We start from the raw sequence: 18,394 nt of genomic DNA on the forward strand, positions 1-18,394 counted from the left end.
TGACGTTTTTAATCGTACCAGTTGGTTTTATTATGACAATGCACACTCCATAAGCAAAAAAGCCTTGGCATCATTCAAAACCGCCAACATGACAGAGGTTCCTGTCGCGCCGACCAGCCGCTGTGTGGTCTACATTATTATTGCAAAGGGTCACTTTCAGTTCAAAATCATCAGCAAACAGAAGGACATAAAAATAAATTTTGATTACATAAAATATGAATCATTTGATCTTTGTATAGTGGAGATACATCTTTAAATGCAACACACACACACACACACACACACACACACACACACACACACACACACACACACACACACACACACACACACACACACACACACACACACACACACACACACACACACACACACGAGAACATAAAACACTTGAAGTAAGCGACCCGAGACAAAAAAGAAATACATAATTAAATCATAATTAAATTTCTAGGCTACAATTTTACAAATCACAGAAGACTAATTATTGATTATGTTTCATTCAATAATTAAATGTTTTGAGGCTGTATCAAAAACATAAAGAAATATGATTTTAGGTGACACTTTTCCAGTGAGCTAATTGCTGTAAATCTCCTTCATGACCTCTAAAATGTAAATACCTGTGCAGTCCCAGCTGGGACATGATGGCACAACACTTGTCCTCTGACTGGAGAGAGGAACTGCCTTGTTACGTAAAAAAATAATTATCCCTAGTCCAAAATAAACTGCAAGCTTTGTTCCTGCTCAAGTACAAGTCTGTGCTGTGTAAAAAAGGGGCAGTAACAGCTGAGCCTGTTACCTCATGTAACTGAAATGAAGAATGTGCCTAGATCTGCTCTGGGTACGGAGTCACATGTTCAGTCAGGAATAAAAGCTTCCAGCTTATTTTAGGAGGCAGTTCCTTCATCCACCACCAGGAATATCGCACAACCAGAACATCCTCCAGATATAAAATGAAATTCAAAACAAATGAAACTAAAAATACTCATTCATCTCTAACTCTTTCTAGGCTGTTATTGTCAACTTAACTAGACATTGTGAATAAGGATAGAAACAAACTAGTGTTAAACGGCAAACATACTGAATGTGAACGGACGCCTCAGCCTCGAGATCCTCGCGATAGCTTGAATTCTTCACGAGTCGCTGCTTGCAGTGGTCTGAAGGCAATTCACTGTCTTCTTGTATCGTTAAAAAGGCAAAAAAATGCTGTTAGAAAAACCATTCAGTCCAGACAAAAATAAATCCTGGATAAAAAAACAAAAACTAAATCAAAACCAAAAACAAATGAAATGCTGGAAAGGGAAAGCTCGTCTCTCGTAGGAGCTTCTGACCAACTGGTTGACCTGAAAGCCAATGTGACGAGAATTTGTCTTAGGCCACTGTAATAGATGGGCTACCACTGGGACAGTAGTAGTCCCTCCCAGCTGTTTCCATCACTCATCCCATCTGTCCGAACTAAAACCCCACCCAGCTCCTAATTTCCCACCCTAAGAAGTCCCCTGTAGCTGTTCTGTAGTTTAGCACCTCGTATCATGTCTCTGTAAATGTCCAGGCAGACAAACACCAGAATGGAAACTGTTACAGCTCCTCAGGCATCCTCTCCCTCCACGTGAGGGGAGGGTTAACAAGTCTTAAGGGGGGACGTAGGGAGGTGGAGATCTGTAGGGAGTCATGTTCTTGGGACGGGAGCCCTTGCCCTCCATGGGAGTGGTGAAAGGGGGGGGTGGCTGGTAGGGTGGTGCATTGGGGTCTTCATCCCGAAGAGCTGTATACTCCCCCAGCAGCTCCTGGTTGAGGGGGGTGGTTTCTGGCATGGCCATGTTTGGGTACTCAGGGGGCGGAAGTGGAGGCTTTTCCTCCTGGAGGATGAGAGGCATACTGGAAGAGGGTGGAGGTTTAGAGTCATCGAGCTCGTCAGCAAAGATAATGGGCACGCCCTTCTTAATGAAGGTGGCCTGGTCCTCTATCGTCAACTTGCCCTTTCTTTTCTTTCTGTAGCAGATCATTGCAATGATACCTGCTATCAAGAGAATAGCTGCGACCACCACAGCAGGTATGACTGTGTGGAGATAGACATCATCTGTGCTCTGCCGACCTGTCCCTGGAATTGGGGTGACAGCTGGAGGTTCCGGTATGTCGATCTCTCCTGGTGGGATGAAGGAAACTGTTCTGCAGCTGGCTCTTCCCTTTACCTTGACATCCAGTGGTTTGAACTCAGGCTCCAAAGAGTAGCTGAAGGTCTGTGAGGGTCTTCCATCATCACTGGCCAATGTCCTGCTCATGGCTCGGAGCTGTTCCCGTGGGCACGGATATTGTGGGAGGCTTGTGTTCGTCCACTCCACCACTATAGACCCTTTGGTAATATTGCGTAGACTCACTGTGCTGCTGTTGCGATCTCCCAGCGCATATGCCAGCTTTTTGACCAGAAGGATCTTCTTGTGGATGTCATTTGTTACTGATCGAGGATCACCTTCTAACCGAGCCGTGAAAACAACAGGGGTTTTATCGTTAATGGGCCAGCGACTCACACGAACCTCAAAAGCGTCAATTGCGTTTAACCCGCCTTTGTCAGTAGCCTGCATGAAGTACTCGTGTTTCCCGGCATGGCTGGCATCAGGCAAACCATAAAGAAGTTGGCTGGTGGTGTTGAACTGTATCCAGGAGCCTTCTCCAACCACTTCATTGTGGTTTCTTCTCAGGGTGAGACGCAGCTTGTCCGTTGTCCCATCTTCTTTATCAAAGAACGTGTCAGATGGAATCTTAACCTCAAAGTAGGTGCCAACAAGGGCACTGACCTGATCGATGGCATTTCGCAAGACTGGCTTCTCATTGTATGGATCTGGGACAATGCCAGGTGAAGGTGTGGTGCGCCTGGACGGCTTGGCGGTGGAGGTCTTTGGTTCTATGGGCACTGGTGTGGTTTTCTTAGGTTTCCTGGTGGGTTTTATGGTAGGTATGGCAGTAGCTTCCGGGCGAGTAGGCCTGGTCATGGTTGGCTGAATAGGGAGCGTGCTAGTTGTCTCCATCACCCTCGTTGGTTGAGGAGGTCCCAGCGTCGGAGTGTGGCCAATATTTTCACGTACTCTAATTGTTGGCTTGCCTGGCAGGGGAACGGGGCCTCTCACCGGGGGAGCAGAGATTTCAGTTGGTGCAGCTATTGTGGGAGAGGAGAGTGTTGGGATAATCCTGACTGGAGGCTCCACTGCGGTAGTTGGAGGAAGCACCGTCAGCACAGGTGTAGGAGTGTTGTTTAACTGACGCCTCACTCGCTTCGTAACGTGGGGCTTCTTGTTGGCAATGTGCCATCCCACTACGGGGTAGCCCAGCTTGGCTGACATTGTGCCTTCTTTTGCAGGACCCTGAACACTGTTGATGTTTGGTACAGTGCTCTGGTCTAGCGAGCAGCCGAGCTTCCAGGACAACAGAGCACCGTTCTCTACCACCTGGAGCCACATGGAGAAATGCGTCAATCATCCATTTATTCAGAAAACAATATACCTGTTTAGCATTTACATATGGACCCACCTTTTTGGCATTTCCTGGACCAGCCATGAACGCAGACATATCAAACAATCTGTTGTTGACAACAGGGAGAATCTTCATGTGCTGGAGTCCCACCTCACTGAAGCTTCTCATGTTGTCCAGCAGCTCCACCCTTTGTTCTGAGCTCATCTTGGTTAAATCAGCATCAAGAATCACTGTCAACACTGTGACTGGTTCTTCGTTGCCACACATGAATGGCTGAATGTCATCTTCAGCAGAAGCTTGGTTGGATGCAAACTGGGCTCCATCCACATCCAGATAGTCCTCAGGGTGAACCTCAATAGAAAACACCTCTGAAGACGAGGACGTGCTGTGATTGCTGATGCTTACAGAGATGTAGTGGACACCTTTGTCCTCTTCCAGAGGTAGACCCTGCAGGATTCTGCTGTCGGCATCCCAGTGCAGCCACGCAGGGAGGGAATCTTTGCCCATCTCAGTAATCTGTAAGGAACAGAAGAGAATGTGAAGATACAGTAGATAAGGTTAAATAACATTCTTCAAAAATTCAAGACAAATTCCCAGATAAAGAATGTAACAGATTCACTACAGCTAAATGATGTTTAATAGCGGGTTGTGCAGGTTCTCACTCATTCCTGCTCTGTATACACAAGCATAGACTGAGCCTGAAATGTGATTTAAACTGAATAAAATTCTACTACTTCTGCCACTTCAATGGCTGAAGGATCATGCATCAGTGACAACAGATCCAAAAACAAGAACAAATGCTTTCTGCGCTGCCCAGCCCCTACCAGTTAATTCTGTGGCTAATAAATCCTAGTTGATAAATTATGTAGAGGCAGTGCTCCCCAGACACATCGTTAATGGTCTAACCAGCACACGGCGGCGCCTGGGGGAATGCACACAAGGCTGATGTGCATTTCCCTCAGACACACAGGACACATGTGGCCACCTACATAAACTCAAACATGCACAAACCAAGAGCCGGACAACCAACAACGACCCCCTCACCAATGGGAAGTAAACCCTAAAACACCTCCCCAGGCCTCTTGGTTCCGGAAAGTTCTTGGACGTGCTCCCTTTGCCAGTAGTGGTGGAAACAGCTTTTTCCATTTGTTTTTATTTATCTTCCTGCTCTTTTCTTTTTCCATAGCTTATTTTCTCAATTTCTCTGGGCATTTCGCTGCTTTCTGCTGTAGGACGACCTCATGGTACAATTCAGTCCAACTAGATAACGACAGCTCTGTCCCCCAACATGAGAGAAACTTTAACATGAGTTACAGTAGGAGTAAATAAAGTACACTTTTGCCCGTAAAAAAGCAAGCAACTAAGTGACATGTCTTTAAATGTTATATTTGATCTAATTTGAAAATGTGAAACTCTTTGTCTCTTGCCATGGTTAAGTCTGAAGGACGTTGATGAAGTCATCCTCGTAGATTCTTTAGTAGATTCTTTAGTAGATTCTTACTACGTTCTTACTACGTTTTGTATATGTTTGGTTCAGTAAAAAATAATAAACTGACAAAACCACTGGACATATTTACAGCATTTGTTTCATCTGGGACAACCGAACAGCACCACACCTTTGGGAAGGTTAGCGCAGTACACTACAGTAAGTCATTGCAAAGATCCTGGGAAATGCCGGAATTGGGGGGGGGGGGGGGGGTGCTCTGTGATAACCTTCCTCACAAGGACTTTTCCACTGGTCTTATTTGCCTTCCAGAACACACAACACACACCGGGCTTTGAGTAATGTGGTTCCTGAAGTGGACACGATCATGCAATGAATGCTAAACTGGCTATAGTCAGATCCAGACCCAGCCCCATAAAGGGGCCATAATGAAGTTCACTGGCTGGGACGTCTATATGAGCGATAGCCATGACACTCTAGGAGACTTATGCCCATCCTTACCTTCCTCTGCCATATCAGCAACAGGGGCATTACCAGCAGTGAAACTAACTGATAACCATTAGATAACTATCTGATAACACAGGAGCCTTCTCCCACCACTACACTGGAGGCTTCACCCTAACTCATCCTGCCTGTTAAAACCTAAATAACTCTCACAATACGTCAGTAGTAGTGGTCTGGGCCACCACGCGCACGCGCACACACACAAAGGGCTCAGGCAAGTCTATCAGCCTTCGCAGCAGCTCATTGTTGTGAAAAGAGAAGGACGTGGAGAAGGGAGGCCATTGTTGGAGGGGCCCAATCCACAGCTCCACAGATAAGTCTCATAGAGAAGCAAGAGGACGTGCACTCAGGGCACATTGTTGTAATATGATGACTGGACGTGAAATGAAACTGAACATGGTGAGAAAAGAGGAGTTACAAAAATAGGGAGAGAGGGGTGAGAAGAGAGAAGGGCTGAGGGAGTGAAGACAACCAGTGAGAGGAGGGAGGAGAGCAGGGAAGAAAACAGCGAAACACTGGCATAGGCCAGTGTTTCCACTGGAAAATGTGAGATAATAGAGGGATGGATGGAAACACTGGGGGGGCGGGGGGTGGGGCAACGGCAGGCGAATCCATCTTACAACCCATTTTACTGTGTTAAAAATTCATTTGTTGCCACATTCACCCTGAATGGATCAGCAGAGTTCAGGCAAAGCAGATTCAAATGTGAGCAGAATCTCTTCCCGTAGACTGAAGGCAGAAAAACACTACACATTTATAATGTGACCCATCTGCTGTATCTTTACTTTACAAACCTCTCAAGGTACAACTAGCATGAGACCAGTGGAACATGAGGTTTGACAAGTTCACTTCACAGCAATGATGAATGGATGTGAATCCCCACAAATGGAACGGTTTCTAGCAGCTGTAGGAGAACGATCAGATCCGATCCATGAGAAGGACACAAGCTGCAGCCCTGAACACGTACAGTCATAACCAAATGATGCCTGCAATCACCGGTAGAGCTGTAGCCCAGCACCTGAGGATGCTGCCTGCTCAGGCCCGAGCCACAGCCTCGATCCACAACAACGGATCAGTGGAACTCCAGGTGTGTGTGTGTGCGTGTGTACGTGTGCGCGTGTGTGTACGTCTCTCTCACACACACACACACACACACACACACACACACACACACACACACACACACACACACACACACACACACACACACACACACACACACACACACACACACACACACACACACACACACACACACACACACACACACACACAGCTTGTTTTCCCCAGACTCTCAGCTCTGACTAATGCTGCAGCTCCACCACAATTACTCACTATCATCAACAGACACTCACCAAATAGGCTCAGCAGCACAAACGCTGTGCAATGAGCTGCCGGACCTACAACCACTAACGCATGCTCTAAATCTTTCTGATTATCATTCAGCTTTGAGGCTTTGCAAACGCCTCAGGGTCAGGTGTTGGTCCAGAAGCAGCAACATTTAGTTTACTGTCACTTAAAACAATGAAAAGCAGCAAATGTCCAGAACAAAAAAAAGTGTATATTCCCGCGTAAATACAGTAATCAAACAGGCGGAGAAGACGCCCTCAACACATTCTCGTGAGATTTGTCAGAAACTGACAGAGCATAAAAAGCAGCAGAGTCTGTGTAGAGACAAGAAACAAACACACGGTTTGAATTGTTCTCTACAAACGGTGCAAAGTATGAAGCACAACAAAGGCAGAAGGAAAATGAAAGCAGAGCTTCAGGCCCAGTCGCACGGTTAAATCCACTGTGACACAACAACAATGGGGGAAACGTTTGACAATCAAGCACGTGTCAGCCGAAGTTAAGTTCCCATCATTTCTTCTGACCTGCAAAGAAAAGGACTCTGCTACGACGGAACACACTTGTGGACAGACTCTGAATCCTCCCACTGAACAGCTCCACCGGGCTCCTTCTCATCCCTGGGTCACCAATTATCTCCTTTTCTTTCTGTGATGCTGTGTGAATAAAACATTAGCTATCTTCATCCGGCTAACGAGCTATAGTGCCGACCCAAACCATTAAACCTTAAACACATTGCTCAGGGATAATCAGAGACACTAAAGATGTATAGAGGAGTCACTGCTGAAGTGAGGAGGTGCTTTAGGCCACTAAAACCCAAAGCTGGACACTTTAGTGCTTAACAAATTTATTAAGGATTTGAAGCAACATAACCATGAAGCTGCTACGTCTGCTCCTCTGCCATATCTGGTTGTTTGGCACGAGCAACGAGCTGCTCAGTGTGACTCTGCCTCATCAGGCCAGTTTAATGCCAGTGCCCAGCATCTAAATATAATCTGCTCCTGCAGCCCTCAGGCCAAATATGGCTCTGCTCACTAGAAAACCGACGAGAGCAGCCTGCCCAAAACCCACGGTTGCTAGGAGACAGGACACACTATAACATTGGGAGATGTTCTGGACACTCGTCTGTCTTTAGGGAATCAAACAGTGGCAGTAATTATGTGCTAAAGGTCAGATGGAAATCCAACACTGACATGAAGGCATCACTAGCTCCAGCAGAGACACATCGAACTCAATCCTCAAACTGAGAAACAGCAAATTATCAACGAGCTGTAATTTGGAGCATGTGAATCCTTGTCTACTGTATGTACTGTAATTACATAGCAACAGGACACCAGCGGTCTGAACGCTCGGTTACTCAGAGCTGCCTCCTTTCCAGCGTGTCCTGTCAGAGACCAGCAAAGTCACTGGGCTGCATCATAAGACAGACGATAACAGCTGGAAAAGGACGTGGGAGTGGGACAGACAGAGGCTGCAGGCCTCGAAGACAGACGGAGAACGGCAGCAGAGAGCGAGGAAAGAAGAAGGGCAGAAGAAGGGCAGAAGCGTTCTGATTCGAGGGGCGATGCTGCTACTACCACTGGAAAACATGTAGCAGATATTATCCATAAGTGTCAGAAATAAGCTGAATCTGCTCATAGGCAAAACTTTACAGTACGCAGAAAACATCATCATCATGCGAGACGATTGATGCGTTGCAATGATCGAAGAGCGAGGAAACTTGCTCCATCACACAGTACAGCTCAGGCCGCTGTAGCTGCTCCCACAGTAGCACAACCCCCAGACGTTACCCAGCACGTGTCACCACCGGCCGCAGCCTGACAGGAACAGTCCGATGCGGGAGTCCAGGGACGTCCGGCTGTCAGCTTGGTGTTGTGGCCCATCAGAGTCGAGCAGGCATTCGTTACAGGAGTTCTCCCCGCCCTGTCATTAGTTAGATGTATCCATTTGTTTGTAGATGCGACAGATAAAAGCTACTATACATTGTGTAAAAAAGTTTTACCGCATCATCTAGTTTCCACTGAGCGCATGCAGTGCTGCGTCCCCTTACTTTGTGACTGTACAAAAGTACCACGTTGCAAAATCATTACAACATAAACACGCCAGCTGCAGTATTTTTGACTTAACAGTTTTTGTTATGAAGAGAGTTTTAAATATGTTATAAAAAGTATTTACTTGTCTTTGTTTTGGACAAAATGGGCATCAAACACTAGGTAGGCAATTAAAAACTTGCAAACAAAATTCTCCCAGTTCCCACAGTTCCGAAAGACAACGTGTCTCGAAACTCGAAAACATAAAAACTGAAGATGAAAATATGATTGGAAAACTTCACATACACTTTAAGCTTTCAGTTTCAAATTGTGTAATTACGCTTTTAAGACATTTGACCCCAGTTTAGCTCCATAGAAGCACCCAATTACATGCAGTACCTGGGATCTCACACTGAAATCTGAAATTAAACTGAGCAAGCTCATTTATTGTGGTCTGAAAACGATTACACAGAGTCACAACAGCAGCGTTACTGGAATGTTTGCATTTGACTCCATCCGTTTGCAACTCCATCACCTGCATCACACAAGAGGCAGCTGACGGCTGTCGTGTTGGTGGTGGATCAGTGTTCCCCTCCCACATTCTGTCCTGGTACGCTGGTCTGAGAGCAGTGGTGGTGTGAGCCGTGGTAAAAGCCAGAGAAATGCCCTGTTTGTAACCATATGAACTCCATTTCTGAACTCTCAGACCTGTTAAAGCTCCTCCTCAATGAATAAAAGCTGGTGTATTCAGCAACGAGACCCAGACGGCTCAGTAAAGGTGAACAGGCAGGTGGTTTGTCATGGAGCTGGAGACCACTCAAACTCTGGCAGATTTTCATAAGGAAAGGCCATTAGCATCAGTGCAACACCAAGCTCTGAAATTGATTTGGCCTTTTGCTCCACAACCTTGAGCACCAGGCTTCGAAATACCTGAGGGGGAGTCACGTCCACAGCTCCTAGAAGCTGGTGAGTCTCATTCTTCATCTGACACCTAATCAGGCTTGAAGAAAGGAAGGAAGGAAGGAAGGAAGAGTTTATGAGGTGGTGAGAAAAGAGGGCGAGGAAGAGACGAGCGAATGAAAGCAGAGATTACACTGAGAAAAACACCCAGCAGTTATGTTTACATGGTGAAAACCAACTTCCCCTTCCTTGTCTCATCTCAGATGACGACCCAGCGGGACCATTCCCCCAACGACCTAAACCAACCATTCCACTGTCAAACACGTCATGTGATCAACTGCACGTTTCGTATGTGAGCGCTCCCACTCTCCTGGCTTGGAATCGCTAAGCACACACTGCGCCAGCAGAACGCCACCACCCGGAGCCTGTGGCCTCCTCCACCAAAACATCAGGATTATTAAAACACAGAGGAGCAGAAAAACGCTACCCACCGTGTGGAAAGACAGCCAGTACATCAGAACATAACCCGGCTAACTCTGAATCTTTCCCAAACGCAAATTTGACGAGCTCCACTTTTATTAGAGCTGTTTAAAAAATGAGGATTTTCATGCTGCTATCACTGGGGAACATGATTGATATCATCTGATGTGATTTGACAGGGAGGGAGGAGGCGGGGGGGCTTAAAAGCCAAAGGATGTAGTCAGGGGAGGAGGAGGAAGCGAGCAGCAGGATATAAATGGCTGAAATGTGATGATAGGAGATAAAGGGAGCGAGAAAAGAGGAGAAATGAAGTGCGACACTGTAGTAGCATATACACTGACAACGAGTGTCAGGAACCATTAGATAAGGACAGATGCGAGGAGATGGAGGAGGAGGAGTTAAATGTGTAGCCAGGGGGGAAACCATATTAGAGGAGGAGGCCCACAAGTCTGCTCAGACCAACTCACACACATCTCATTTTACAGACAACTGGTCTAAGTGGAAAATGCAGCACAATTAAAAAGGCACGTTGCTCCAGAATCACCCTGCCTCAGGGCTGCTTGCGCTGCAACACGTTTCCTACAGGAGGCGTTCACCGAGCCAAAACCTCCCTCACAGTGAACCTAAGCAATAATGCTCAGACTCACCTTGACAATTTCTCCCAGGTAAACGTCTTCCATCTTGTTTGGCACCTTCATCTGGAAGATCCGACCCACCACTGCTGAGGAGTCTGGGAAGGCGGCGGGAGCCACATTCCCAACGCCTTCCGTGGCCTCCTGGAAGTTCTGAAGGAGTGAGGAGTGCATGGAGGCCTCCAACTCATTTCTCCTTCCACCTCTTTCGCGCTCTCCTGCTTCCACAATCATCACCTCGCCCAGCACATCGATCTCCACGTCTGCCAGGACCGCAGGAGGCGGCCAGCCCGCCGCAGTAAGCAGCAGGCCCAGCAGCAGGGTTCTAGTCCAGAGGAGTCTCACATCGAGGCCCCTGTTTGCCACGAGGCATCCCAGGCTTAACCTATTGTGCATTCTGCCTTTTGTGGGCCTGTCTGTAGTGCAGAAAGTAAAATAAAAAGGAGGATGTGGGAGTGGGGGAGGGGTCTGTGGGGTGGAGCATGCACCCCTGGCGGCAGATCCCTCCTTTCAAACCTCCTCCTCCTCCCACTCTTCTGCCTGGTGCCTCCTGATCCAACTTCTCCTTTGTTACTTTTCCTCCTCCCTTGGCTTTGTTCTTCCACTTCCCCTTTGGCCTTTTGTGCTGACCCTCAGAGGCTGAGCTGTCCCATTGAGATCCTTTGAGATCTGTGGGTCGACACAAAGAGACAGAAGACACGGTTAGTGGAGCTGCTTCAGAGGATGTAGCTTTGGATATTCAGTCATATCACTGGACGTCTCAACTTCAAGCGCCTTGCACTAAATCAAAAGTCAATCTCCTTGATAAGTTCAGCCCTGTCGTGCCACACAAATCTCATTGTGGGAAGGAATCTATAATTGGGGGTTGGAGGGTTAATATCATCAACACTGTGGAGTAATCTGACTAGTTCTTACAACCTTTCATCTCCTCTCCTACTTTCACTCTGTCTCCTCCATAAGCTCATACAGATGGATGAGCCAGAGTGAAGGTGATCTACAGTGGGACACGGCTAAAACAAAAATGGCCATCAGTCAAAGCGTTCTTGGAATGCTTGGCTTCCCCATTGTGAGAGGGGTCAAACTCAGTGTGTGATGGAATGAACGCTGGGTTTGTTATTCGCCGAGTCTTTCATGGAGGAGAGGACCCCTCCTGCTTGGGCTTGTGTGTCACAACACAAGTGATTTCCCTGGAGGACTTTCATTTAAGTAAAGGCAAGACCCCCACTGCGACATTCACCCTGTAGCAGAGAGTGAAACCAGCGCAGTGCCAACTACCACAGGAGTGTTAACCAGCCGAAGGCTCGGCCTCCTCACCTTTAGACACAACACAGTTTTTTATCAGTTTTCCTGCTGGTGAAGCTTTTACCCTAAGAGTCAACCTTAAGAAGTTTTGATGACACTGCCATTGTTGAAGGTGTATCGGGGGGGGACGAGCAGGAGTTCAGGGGGGGTCATCACTGACTTCATGGTCTGGTGTGAAAATAATCACCTAATCCTTAACACCAGCAAAACAAAAGAGCTCGTTCTGGACCTCAGGAGTTCCCCTCCACCACACACAGCGGTGAACATCCAGGGCTCAACGTTAAACTGGACTGGTCTAACAGCACAGTCTGCATAAGAAGGGCCAGAGTGGCCTCCAGCTGCTGAGGAAACTGAGGTCCTGTGGTGTGAGCAGACAGCTGCTAAGGACTTTCTATGACACTGTGGTGGCCTCAGTGGTCCTGTATGGAGCTGTGTGCTGGTTGGGGGAGCAGTGCAGGAAGAGACAGGAAGAGAGTCAACACGCTGGTTCAGAAAGCCGGCTCTGTCCTGGGCTGCACACTGTTCATGGAGGAGGTGGAGGACAGAAGGATGCTGGTGAACTAACATCCATCATGGAGAACGCCTCCACCCCTGCACCACACGGAGGCTCTGAGCAGCTCCTTCAGCACCACACTGTTACAGCCACAGGCCGGAAGGAGCTGCTGCAGGCCATTGCTCCCACAGACATCAGACTGGACAACACAGCATTGCAGTGACACACTATTGTCATGACCTGTTGGTTTCCCTTTCTGTTGGTATTTTACTGGTATTGCTGTTGTTTACTGGTATTTTTCTTGCATTATTATTACCGTTATTTCCTTTTGCACAACTTTTCTACTGCGGTTTACTTTTTCTTTCTCGTCCGTCATGCTGCTGCTGTAAACAAAGAATTTGTTGTATCCTATTCTAACCTGTGGAAGGTTCTCATCGCAACTTTGTTCAAGTTTATATCTGTCACTGGCTCCACCATTACCGCTTTAACGCTTGAGTGAAAGGCTGCAGTACAATCTGTCTGATGAGCTATCCCCCGTCTCATTGTTCCAGTCCTTCCCTGACTCCAGAGCCTTGAACTGCCGCACCTTCTCGCTCACATTTTCCAAAACCGTCAAGGCCACTTTGTTCCATTTCGTCCTTGCACTCAATCACTTATCAAAAACACAGCTCGTCTATTCATTGTGTGACAATAGAGTTGACAATCGCGGGGGAGTCGCTATAAAAGGACTTAGCCATCTCTGCTGCAGGATAACGAGGCACTGTCAACTTACAGATGGAGAACTAAAGGGAAGCAGAGCAATAGCGCCTAACAATAGATGACCACCTGGAGACACCGACCAGGACACCTCCTGTTTCCAAGACTCAGCTGCACCTCCTAAATGAGTCCTGCTCCGTGGTTCCTCCACTCTGGGCTGGTGGGGTTAGCCCTTGGTCTGTGTGTGGGGTTTGGTTGTACACCATGGCGACACCTTTGTTCTTAAGAGGACTTAAAGCATGTGTTCTATTCGCTGCCCATTGGCTGGAGCATTTTAGTGCCTCTCTCTTCACCAGTAAGTGCTGGGATTTATAGAACTGGGGCGACAAAAGCCCAGACACTTTCCCACACATTGATTGTGTTTATATCTGATCTATTGAAATCTTTGCTTTTACAGTCTAGCAATGAACTGTCTTAATGTCCCTCAGTTGTCGGTACACAAGCAAGTTTTCTGAATTGAAAAGTCAATGTTGGGCCAAAGCTTCGTGTTACAGTTTTATGTAAGAAAATAATTTCTCTCATAAATGTAGCAAAACATCCCAGAGGTTAATGTGTGTTTTCTAAAACCATAGCAGCTGCACCTCTGAAAAAGACGAGGCATTAGAGCAAATCAAGGCAAACGTAACGGAGGAGGCAGTGGAACACAGCACCTAATCCACGTCTGACAGTCCTGACCAGTTGTTCGTACATAGTGTACATTGTACAAGCTCACGTACAGTGGTAAAAATAAAAACGCTCCAGACGTGGCAGCAGCTCACCCTCACTGGGGAAACTGGGGGAGAGGTCAGAGGCAGCTGTATGGGTGTCAGGGAAATGTGATAACTGGAAGAGCTAGACTGGGCTAAAAGCAGGCCGGAGCTCGGGAGGTTTGATGGCTGATCATTATTGTGCAGCGTTACTATTCTGCGTTAATCACAGGGTGATGTCCAAAGATAGTATTGTGTTTTCTGCATCATTACCGTCCAACATTTACAGGCCACACAGTGGCCTTGTCCAGTCTCCAGCTGAAAAACGGCACCTGTGTTACGGCCTGACACAAAAAGTCAGACTGAGTCTTGAATGAAGTTACGGACCCAAAGACACCCAGAGTTGGCACATAGAAAAGGGTTTAATAAAGGAACTCGGGGGGAAACACAACTAAAACCAATAATAGCAACTTAAGAGACCAGGAGGGGAAAAACTCTAAGAACTCAAAGAAAGCATGGCTGTAAACACATGGCTAACACAAGGAATAACAGGGTTCGCCGGACTAGAAGGAGCACCTGGAGCATTGACCTGGAGTCGGAGCAACAGACAGGTCAGCCGGGTGAACAATCGACCTGACAACATCAACGGACGAACAGTTTGCGAGGGAACGTGGAGGAGCATTTGAGCAGAGCAGAAGACACACGTGACCTGAGGACACAAGCAGCCAGTCAAAGTGCAGGATCCCCCGCGGTAGCCAATCAGAGGCGGGCATCTTGTCTCCTAGCTCCACCCTCCTCACCTTTCAATACCAGAGTCGCAGCTGCTGTCTGCTAGTAGATTACATGGGGCGAGAGAGGTTGACAAACAAGGGAGAGAGAGACCGTTTCTAATATGGTCACGATCCTGACAAAGCTCCCAGACCGACAGGTGACACAGACGCTGAGCGGGACACAAATGCAACGGGCGTCTCTCACACGTGATTGGTCCTGAGAACAGATTAGACCAGGGTTCACCTTTACAGCACACTTTAGACATTTAGCAGGAGATTATCCAATCGCTTTGTGTAAATAGGAGAGGGAGATTAATCTTCAGCCTTTTATTGCGTGGGGGAGAGACAGAGGAATCCCAGCACAGCACCAGTTGAGACGCATCCCCAGAGACTGAGTAATGGGCGCAGCCCAGGCTCCAGAACTAGGTCCGGAACCGCAACAACACCATTATAGTGTGAATCTAGCTCCAGTTTGTGGGTGCCACACTGCTCGTTCTGAGCCGAGGGGACATATGTGTGAACATAAGGCAGTGAAGACAACCATGCCAGAACACACATCCAATGACCCAGTGACTTATAAACCAGCTTCACGTGGTTCCATAAAGGGTGGTTTTGTGAACTGGTGGCCCACGTAGAGTCAGAGGAAACAGCGTGTCAAAGTTCACCAGGGAGCAATACATATGGAAAAATCTGAGAAAATAAACCCAGCGGACGAGAACAACAACACCCGGCAGAGAGTTCCGGACGCTCCTCAGTCGACCTGGCTTTGATATAAAAGTCTGGGTGTGACAAGCAGCTGGAGGCAGATGTGAACCTGCCCACAAAACACAGGGAGCTGTGGGAAACACTGCGACGGGAGAAGCCAGCGTGCCTCCTGGGTGGGGCGAATCGAATCCATGGTGAAACCAATACAAGCTGTGGAATCCGTCAGACAGCAGACGGCATGGATGGAAACGCAGAAGAGACTGAGATGATGTGTTGTGTTGATGAGGTTTAGTGCAACCGTTCCTTCAGATCCTGTTTCACCATGTGAGGAATAAAAACAGGCATCGAAGGATCATCGTCACCGAAGCTCAGACACCGCATCAACCGGGGTCAGCCCGGCCCACGTGTTGAGGGAGCGGCAGCGTTTCCGGACCTCCCAATGCTCCACAAACACAACACCAAGGCTTGTACTCTAAAGTTACAGACAACCTGCAGCGACCAGACGCCAGTTGTTATCTTCAAAAACAAGATCCTTATCGCAAACAAGCCTTTTACTGAAAACAAGAGCGTTTCAGCCCCTGAACATGAAACATGAGGATACTCAGTGTGAACTTCACACCAGACACCAGATCAATGGAGCTCTGGGTTCGGTTTCCTGTCCGCTCATGTTTACGTGCCTCCGTGTGGCCCACGGGCTCAGGGTGCGTCGGTCTCCTCCACGAGAAGCAGAGAAAAGGAAGATGAAACCAGCCGAGCATCATGGGAACCGCAGGTCTTTGCAAACGCAGCCAAATACGTGTCCACTTTGATTAGAGTTGTGTTTTGGAGCGACCCGGCATCAGCGCTTTCCTCCGCTCGCTTATAAGGCTCATAGGCTTTACAGAGCGCGTGGAGGCTAACGGCTCATGAGGGACCAAGCCACGGCGCTGAGCATCTCCGTAGGCTCATTAAACCAGTGCAACCGCTGCACAAATGGAACGGGACAGAATTAGCAATCACAGCGAGAACGAGACAGAAACACCAGGGGTAGATGGCCGCCGTCGTTCCACACCATCACTAGCAGCTGTAATTACACCTCATCCAGGGTCCTCTCTCTGCACCTCGTGTTTGAGACAGCGGCCCTGAACACATAACCAATGTGGGCCCCCTGGGTCCCGCTGGGACCACCAGCCAGGGTGGCGCTACGCCGACAGCTGGGGCATCTGGTCACATGTCTGTGTATGTTACATGACGAGACAGAAAACGACAGCTGGGCAAAAGGAGACCCTGAAGCCCCCCAGCCCCCTATCGACCCCCCCATCCTCCTACAGAGCCCCCATCAACCCCCCCATCCTCCTACAGAGCCCCCCATCCTTCTAACAACCCGCCCTTCATTCTCCTACCGAGCCCCCCGGCCCTCTGTCGACCCTCATCCTCCTACAGCCCCCCTCAGTCCCCTATCGACCTCCCCCATCCTCCTACAGAGCCCCCCATCCTTCTAACAACCCGCCCTTCATTCTCCTACCGAGCCCCCCGGCCCTCTGTCGACCCTCATCCTCCTACAGCCCCCCTCAGTCCCCTATCGACCTCCCCCATCCTCCTACCGAGCCCTCCATTCTCCTACCGAGCCCCCCCCCCAGCCTCCTATCAACCTGCCATGCTACTAGCGACCCCCCAATCCTCCTACTGAGTCCCCCTTCCTCCTATCAACCCCCCACTAAGCCCCTCTTCTTCTTACCGATCATCCCCAGCCTCCTATCAACCTGCCATCCTCCTACCGACACCACATTCCTCCTATCACCCCCCCCCCCACACACACACATCGGCCCCTCCTCCTCCTAACAACTAACAAGCCTTCTACCAACCTCCCTGTCCTCCTGCCCCCCAAAGCACTGCAGACTGGCTAATCTGTGCGCTTCAATCCATGAACCTTTTTTCCCAGGTGCCATCCAATTCCCTGCCTACGCGTCCTGTTTTCCATCCCTTTGACAGCTGATAGAGGTAAATAACCCAGGAGGGACTATTTTTAGACTGCAGGCTGTGAGTTATGGGGAAGTAAACTCCTGCAGGTCCATGAAGGCAGCATCTAAAAACGCTCCATCACTGCGGACACTCACGTGACCTTCACTCGTCATTTCAAATGCATCAACGCTCCTCTGTGTTATTTTTACAGTAACAGTAATTTGAGGACTTTATTTTTACTCCATGAATCATTTGTCTGGTGGGTGTTTACAGTTGGTGATAGCGTCTCATTTTAGCTTAAACAGTTTGACACTAGGCGTCACAGATTTATCTTCTGCTGCTGCTCTGGAGAAATGTTTCCTTCTAGACTGTTTACTTTAGGTTTGACGTATGAACTCATTGCAGAAATTTGTGTGTCGTTTTGTTTGTTTGTGTGTTTGCCAGCGTTTAGCGTCAGGCTTCATTTATAGTTCTTGATCAGTGGAGCCTTCAGCAAACAGATGGAGGCTGGGGCAGCATGTCAGAACTGTGACACATCTGAGGATTCAGACAGCTGAACATATAGACGCAACTGGCTTCTGCTGATGTAAGCGTAAGGAGGAGCCCGGACCTGCAGGTGGGCTCTGAGGCCAGTTTTCCTGGAGATGCAAACGTTTCCAGGCTCCTCTAAGATAAATGGACGTAATCTGGGCCAGATGCTGCAGTGTCCTGGAAACAGCAGCTAGTTAGGACTTCCTGCTTCTGGAGAAGGGACAGTGCCTGCTCATTCACATCACATACTGTACGTAAGGTGAGTCTGCAGTTAGAGCTTCTCCTCCCTGAACCCCCATGTCACAGTCAGTCCTCCAGGTATAAACACACAACCAGGCAGCAGATAATCAGCGAGCGGCTTAAACGTAGCCGTCAGTCATCGGCTTAAATCCCAACGCTGGTCTTATC

General features: G+C 48.3%; 1 protein-coding gene across 3 annotated transcripts in view; it reads right to left on the reverse strand.

Annotated features, from left to right (window-relative positions):
• Positions 1–18,394, reverse strand: part of dag1 (dystroglycan 1) — a 26,960-nt gene continuing 8,566 nt past the window's right edge. For all 3 annotated transcript variants that reach the window (XM_029150193.3, XM_029150196.3, XM_029150195.3), the window contains exons 2-4: positions 10,818–11,471; positions 3,523–3,981; positions 1–3,440 (exon numbers count right to left, since the gene is read on the reverse strand). In XM_029150193.3, coding sequence (XP_029006026.1) covers positions 1,629–3,440; positions 3,523–3,981; positions 10,818–11,198 — 2,652 coding nt within the window. In that variant the 5' untranslated portion in view covers positions 11,199–11,471 and the 3' untranslated portion in view covers positions 1–1,628. The remainder of the gene's footprint in view (positions 3,441–3,522; positions 3,982–10,817; positions 11,472–18,394) is intronic.

This window comes from Betta splendens, chromosome 5 (assembly GCF_900634795.4).
Source record: "Betta splendens chromosome 5, fBetSpl5.4, whole genome shotgun sequence".
Lineage (NCBI taxonomy): Eukaryota > Metazoa > Chordata > Actinopteri > Anabantiformes > Osphronemidae > Betta > Betta splendens.